At 53.3% G+C, this 7,440-nt stretch overlaps 1 protein-coding gene across 1 annotated transcript; it reads left to right on the top strand.

Moving 5' to 3' along the window:
- Positions 1 to 3,020: 3,020 nt before the first annotated feature.
- On the top strand, positions 3,021 to 3,323 carry LOC136544582 (uncharacterized). Its single transcript, XM_066536691.1, has one exon. It carries the CDS (start codon positions 3,021 to 3,023, stop codon positions 3,321 to 3,323), a length of 303 nt encoding a protein of 100 aa, XP_066392788.1.
- The last annotated feature ends 4,117 nt before the right edge of the window (positions 3,324 to 7,440 follow it).

Genomic DNA, 7,440 nt, shown 5'->3' with positions numbered 1-7,440 from the left:
GGTCCTCGACGGGATTTGGAGCAGAGGAGGCGCGGGAGTTCGCTGTTTCCGGCCGGAGGAGGCTCGTCGTCGGCGATGGGGCGGCGGTGGAGCACCAGGGACCTCGCGCGCACCCATGGGACAACTCGTCTTGGCACGAGGCAGCTCGTGGTGGCCCGGCCACGTGCGCCGGCGGCCGCAGTAGGCGACTGCACGGTGGCGGCGGAGCTCCCGGCGACGGCGAGGCCGGGGGTGGGTGGTACGGGTTCTGGGAAACCATGAGGAGGTGTTGGTGCTGCTGGCTAGGAGCGGGGAAGCACGGAGGCAGGGAACAGCGGCGGCGGCAAGCTCACTGCTCGGCCATGGCGGCGGCTCACCGTTCTGCGTGCACGGTGACGACGAGAGCGAGCAGAAGAGCGAGAGGTGGCGAGCGCGAGTGAGGAGCAGAGGGCGCCGGGCGCTCGGTTTTCATGCACAGAGGTGGGGCGAGGTGGCAAGCGAGGCGGCACACAGGCACCACGCGGCGGCAAGGCTCTGTTCATGTCGGCCACGTTCAAAAATTCCAGGCTAGTTCAAAAATGTCTGAACACACGACTGAACCTCCATATTCTCGCCTCTCTATCTCCTAAACCTTTTAGTTTTGGCATGAGAGGTAATAATAAATGTTGTAGAGCTACAGGTAATCTCCAAAATTTCCAACATCAACATCGTCTAAAACTCCACTGTTTTCAAACTATGAGGCACCAAAGTACACTACACGAAAACTGAAAAACGTTCAAAGACTTAGAAATATTTCCAAGTTTTCAAACAGCAATACAATGATCTTTGTGATCCAAATTCAAGCCTGTTAGGAGCTTAATTAGCCTATGACTCAAAAATAAAAGTTGTTACTCTACTCAAATACTACAATTTTTCTTAAGTGAACACCTCCATGCAAAGTCTCTATGACATAGTTCAAACTAGGTCAAACATACTATATTTAAATGATGACTTACACTGAAACTATGACTTAGCGACCAAATTAGCCCTAGCCATGTATACCAAAGTTGTTCATAATGACACTCTAAACATGTTTAATGTATTCCTAAGGTCACACAAGCACTTTATACATTGGGTACATATTTTACTTTCTAGGTCAACCTACATATCATCACTTAGTAAAGCAATCCAAGAAAGATTATAACTTATCATTTCATGTAACTTTTTGATTCCAAACTTCACGAGACTTTTCCAATCATCCATGTGGGTGAAAATTGATGTGGGGCACATGAAAGAAGTAGATCCAACATTACTCAAGCATACTTTTTGGAAAGGGCAACATGTAAGCAATGGTGCATGGTCCAAGTTTAAGTGGTCGCTCATTTTGTAGATTTGATCTTGAAACTTTCATCACCACTTAACATGTCATGTTTGAGTTTAAACCCATTGCTTAACTGGTGACAAACACCTGGGGTATTACACCGATGGCCAACAGGCCCCCCTCGGTGCATGACCGCCTCGGCGATCTATGTGAGGCGCAAGGCGACCATGACGTGGTCAGCAAGCAACGCGCCATGACAACGAGGGGCCTACCCAAGGCTACCATCCACACCGAGGCGGTCACTACGACAGTGGGGAGGACCATAGTCCTTCTCCTGGGCCACCTGGCCCTCGAGTCTTTAGCAGGGCCATCCGCGACGCTCACTTCCCGGCCTAGTTTCGGCAACCGGCCAACCTCGCAAAGTACAATGGTGAGACCAACCTCGAGCTTTGGCTGGCCGATTACCGCTTGGCTTGTCAGCTAGGCGGCGTGGATGATGACCTGCTCATCATCCGCAACCTCCCGTTGTTCCTGTCAGACTCGGCGTGAGCCTGGCTCGAACACCTCCCTCCCTTGCAAATCCACAACTGGCGCGACTTGGTAAAGGTCTTCGTTGGGAATTTCTAGGGCACATACATGTGCCTCGGGAACTCCTAGGACCTCAAGAGTTGTCGCTAGAAGCTGGGCGAGTCTCTCTGAGACTTCATCCGATGCTTCTCCAAGCAATTACATAGTTGCCCCGTGTCGGCGACTTGGAAATTGTCTAGGCGTTCCTCTCCGGCACCTCCTGCCGAGACCTGGTCTGAGAGTTAGGCCGAAACATGCCAACCTCGGCGACCGCGCTCCTCGACATCGCCACCAACTTTGCCTTGGGCGAAGAGGCCATCGGGGCCATCTTCCCGACAACGATGCCAAGGGGAAGCAGAGGGATGAGGCCCCTGGGGCCTTAGCTCCCCACCTCCCCAAGAAAAAGAAAAAGGGTCACTAGGGGAAGCAGGAGGTCCTCGAGGCTGATCTAGTCGCAGCCACAGATCGTAAGAATCCCTGAGGCCCCAGAGGCCTCGGGCTCTTCGACGATATGCTTAAGAAGCCCTGCCCTTACCACCAGGGCCCGATGAAGCACACCCTCGAAGAGTGCACCATGCTTCGGCGTTACTACGCCAAGCTCGGGCTCCCTAGTGATGATGCTAAGAAGAGGGACGCTGGCGATAGGGACAACGACAAGGACGACGGGTTCCCCGAGGTGCACAACACCTTCATGATCTTTGGCGGGCCTTCAGCGTGCCTCACGGCGTGCTAGCGAAAGAGGGAGCACCGGGAGGTCTTCTCGATGAAGGTGCCCACTCCTCGGTACCTCGACTGGTGTCGAGAGGCGATCACCTTTGATCGGGATGACCACCCCGATTATGTCCCGAACCCCAGGCAGTACCCACACGTCGTCCACCCCATCATCGGCAACACCTGGCTCACCAAGGTATTGATGGATAGAGGTAGCGGCCTCAACATCCTCTACGCCAACACCCTGGAGCTCCTTGAGCTCGACCAATCACAACTCTAAGGCAATGCCGCACCCTTTCATTGCATCGTGCTAGGAAAACGCACGCGACCCCTCGGGCGCATCGACTTGCCCATCTGCTTCGGCACTCCCTCCAACTACCGCAAGGAGGTCCTCACCTTCGAGGTGGTTGGGTTCAAGGGAACCTATCACGCCATCCTGGGGCGGTCGTGCTATGCCAAGTTCATGGTGGTCCCCAACTACACCTACCTCAAGCTCAAGATGTCAGGCCCCAACAGCGTCATCACTATCGAGTCCACGTACGAGCATGCATATGACTGCGACGTCGAATGCATTCAGTACGCCGAGGCTCTCGTGGAGGCCGAGACCCTCATCGTCAACCTCGACCGACTTGGTAGCGAGGCGCCTGACTCCAAGTGTCACGCTGGGACTTTCGAGCCTATAGAGACCGTCAAGCTCATCCTAGTCGACCCCACCTACTTCGACGACCGGGCGCTGAGGATCAGCGCCACCCTCGACATCAAATAGGAAGCCATGCTCATCGACTTTCTCTATGTGAATGCCGATGTATTCGCGTGGAGCCCCTTGGACATGCCGGGCATACCGAGGGAGGTCGCCGAGCATGCCTTAGACATCTGGGCCAGCTCTAGACCGGTGAAGCAGCGCCTGCACTGATTCGACGAGGAAAAGCGCAGGGCCATTGGTGAGGAGGTGCAAAAGCTTTTGGTGGCCAGATTCATCAAGGAAGTGTCCCATCCAGAGTGGTTAGGTAATCCTATATTAGTTAAGAAGAAAAATGGGAAGTGGCGAATGTGTGTAGACTACACCGCTTTGAATAAAGCATGTCCAAAAGTCCCTTTCCCATTACCTCAAATCGACCAAATCATTGACTCCACTGTGGGATGCGAAACCCTATCTTTCCTTGATGCGTATTCCAGTTACCATCAAATCAAGATGAAAGAATCCGACCAGCTCACGACTTGTTTCATCACACCATTCGACATGTACTGCTATGTGACTATGTCGTTTGGCCTCAGAAACGCAGGGGCCACATACCAGCAGTGCATGACCTAGGTCTTTAGCGAGCACATCGGGTGAACCATCGAGGCCTACATGGACAACATCGTGGTCAAGTCTAGGAAGGCCAGTGATCTTGTCGGTGACTTGGAAATAGCCTTCAAATGCCTCAGGCAGAAGGACATCAAGCTCAACCCTGAGAAGTGTGTCTTCGGGGTCCCCCGAGGCATGCTCTTAGGGTTCATAGTCTCAGAATGTGGCATCGAGGCCAACCCATAGAAGGTCTCGGCTGTGACCAACATGGGACTAATCCGAGACCTCAAGGGAGTGTAGAGGGTCATGGGATGCCTTGTGGCCCTAAGCCGCTTCATCTCGCACCTTGGCGAAAAAGGCTTGCCTCTGTACCGCCTCTTGAGAAAATCTGAACGCTTTTCATGGACCCCCGAGGCCGAAGAAGCCCTCGCCAAGCTCAAGGCACTGCTTACCAACCCTCCCATCCTGGTACCACTGACCAAGGGCGAGGCCCTCTTACTCTATGTCGCTGCAACGACCCAAGTGGTTAGCGCGGCCATAGTGGCCGAGGGGCAGGAAGAGGGGCATGCTTTACCCGTCCAATGACCTATTTACTTCATCAGTGAGGTGCTCTCCAAGGCTAAGACACGCTACCCCCACATCTAGAAGCTGATCTACACCGTAGTCTTGGCTCGACGCAAGCTATGTCACTACTTCGAGTCCCACCCGATGACCGTGGTGTTGTCTTTTCCCCTAGGAGAGATAATCCATAACCGGGAGGCCTTGGGTAGGATAGCTAAGTGGGCCATCAAACTCATGGGGGAAGCCCTGTCTTTTGCGCCTCGGAAAGCAATTAAATCTTAGGTCTTGGCCAATTTTGTGGCTGAGTGGACCGACACCCAACTCCCACCTGCTCAAGTCCAGGCGGAATGCTGGACCATGTACTTCGACGGGTCCCTGATGAAGACTGGGGCAGGCGTGGGCCTGGTCTTCATCTCAACCCTTGGAGTGCACATGCGCTACATGATTCGGCTCCACTTCGCCGCCTCCAACAACGCAGCCGAGTATGAAGCCCTCGTCAATGACTTGCAGATCGCCATCGAACTTGGAGTATGGCGTCTCAACATACGGGGTGATTCGTGGCTCGTCGTCGATCAAGTGATGAAGGAGTCAAACTGCCATGACCCCAAAATGGAGGCGTACTACAAGTTGGTGCGTCGCCTAGAAGACAAGTTCGATGGTCTCGAACTCAATCGCATTGCGTGAAAGTTCAACGAGGCCGTGGACGAACTGGCAAAGATGGCATCGGCATGGGCCTCGGTCCCCCTAAACATCTTTGCCAGAGACCTCCACAAGCCTTCCATTGACTACGCCTCGGTGGTGGAAGAGGGCCCACCGGTCGAGCCCACCATAGGGCCCGAGGCCTCCTCTATCACCGAGACCCCTTCGGCCGAGCTCGAGGTCATGGAAATCAACGCGGAGCCTCCCAAGGCCAACTAGGGCACGGACTGGCAAGTCCTGTTCCTTGATTGCCTCGTTCAAGGAGAGCTTCCTGTAGACAGGACCAAAGCCCGATGGCTTGCGCGATGAGCCAAAACTTACGTCCTCAGCAACGGCGAGTTGTACAGGCGAGGCCCATCTAGCGTCCTCCAACGATGCATCACCACCGAGGTAGGCCAAGCCCTACTTTGGGACTTGCACGTAGGAGCCTGCGGGCACCATGCAACGCCTTAGACGCTTGTCGGAAATGCTTTTCGCCAAGGGTTCTACTAGCCAACAGTGGTTGCTGACGCCACAAAGCTCGTATGATCCTATGAGGGATGTCAGTACTATGTGTGGCAGACACACCTCCCAGCCCAAGCCCTCCAAACCATCCCCATTACATGGCCATTCACCATGTGGGGGCTCAACATGGTTGGGCCTCTACAGAAGGCCCCTGGGGGCTATACCAATTTGCTGGTAGCAATCGATAAGTTCTCCAAGTGGATCGAGGCTCGTCCGATCAATCGAATCAAATCCGATTAAGCGGTGCTGTTCTTCACTGATATCATCCATAGGTTCGGGGTTCCAAACACCATCATCACTGACAATGGGACACAATTCACCGGCCACAAGTTCCTGACGTCCTGCGATGACCACCACATCCGCGTGGCCTGGTTATCCATAGGACACCCTAGGACAAACGACCAAGTAGAACGTGCCAACGGCATGATCCTACAAGGCCTCAAGCCAAGAATATACAACCGGTTGAAGAAATTTGGCAAGAAATGGCTTGCCGAACTCCCATCGGTCATCTGGAGCCTGAGGAACACCCCGAGCCGAGCCATAGGGTTCACACCATTCTTCCTGGTCTATGGAGCCAAGGCTGTCCTCCCCACTGACTTGGAGTATGGTTCCCCGAGGCTACAGGCCTACAACGAGCAAAGAAACCGCACTGCCCGTGAGGACACCCTCGACCAACTGGAGGAAGCCTAAGACGTTGCACTGCTACACTCGGCCAAGTACCAGCAAGCCCTACGATGCTATCAAGCCCGGCACATTTGAAGCCGAGACTTGAAGGTGGGTGACCTGGTGCTGAGACTGAGGCAGAGCAACAAGGGCCGTCACAAGCTCACCCCACCATGGGAAGGGCCGTACATCGTCGCCTAAGTGCTAAAGGCCGTGTTGATGAAATATGGTTGGCAGTCTACCTAGGGGTATGCCCAAGGTAGTAGATTGTCGGTAGATAGGTGCGCAAGCTATGAACGAGATGGTGACGCAAGATAGACACGAGGTTTTATCCAGGTTCGGCCGCCGTGAAGGCGTAATACCTACGTCCTGTGTCTGGTTGTATTGCTGTATGTCAATGAGATGTTTCTTGAGAGGGGTCCCCTGCCCACCTTATATAGTCTAGGGGGTAGGGTTACAGATTTGGAAACTAATCCTAACCAGTTACAATTGCCATAAGTGGCCGGATAAGGATTCCTATTCTAACCGACCAGGATCTTGCTTGATCTCCAAGTCTGCCTTGATCCCTTACGTGGGACTCTGAGAAAATTGGCCGAGCCACGCGTCGTCTTCTAGTGGGCCAGACCCCCTGGTCTGGGCCAGCCCAAGCCTAGCCGTAAGGGTATAGGGGTTAATACCCCCACAGCTAGTCCCCGAGCACCATGTATTATGTTGCGACACGCCGTTCGATCTTCTTTGGCTAATGCGATCTGTCTTCATGTCATCTCCAACTGGTTGAAACATTGACCAAGCAAATGTGCCAGTATTCTGGTCAGCACAAAGAATAGTAGACCACGATTATAGCTGAAGATTCCGGTTGTCCGAAGAATGCATGGTGCTCTAAAGAAAAAAGAAAAAGATTTCTTTCCTGATCAAGTGTGCCCACTTGTATTTCTAAAAAGAAATATAAGTGACCCTTGTATAATAGTAGTTATGGCCAACAGTCAGAGCGTAGGGGCTGATAAAATAAGCACATTCACCGCAAGGTGAAGTGTGCCCACTTAGTCCCCGAGCCTGGTAGTAGGTGACGCAGGCACATGGTGCCAGGGTCTAAAAAGAATTCCCAATTAAGTTGAGAATCCAATCATCGTACAAGCGATACGAGATGCACCGGCAGGTGCATCATACC

Source organism: Miscanthus floridulus, chromosome 3 (genome assembly GCF_019320115.1).
Source record: "Miscanthus floridulus cultivar M001 chromosome 3, ASM1932011v1, whole genome shotgun sequence".
Taxonomy (NCBI): Eukaryota; Viridiplantae; Streptophyta; class Magnoliopsida; order Poales; family Poaceae; genus Miscanthus; species Miscanthus floridulus.
This window is presented reverse-complemented; position numbering and strand designations above follow the sequence as displayed.

Excerpts from the sequence above, each read along its gene's own strand:
- LOC136544582 (XM_066536691.1), top strand. The coding sequence starts at position 3,021 with ATGGTGGTCCCCAACTACACCTACCTCAAGCTCAAGATGTCAGGCCCC.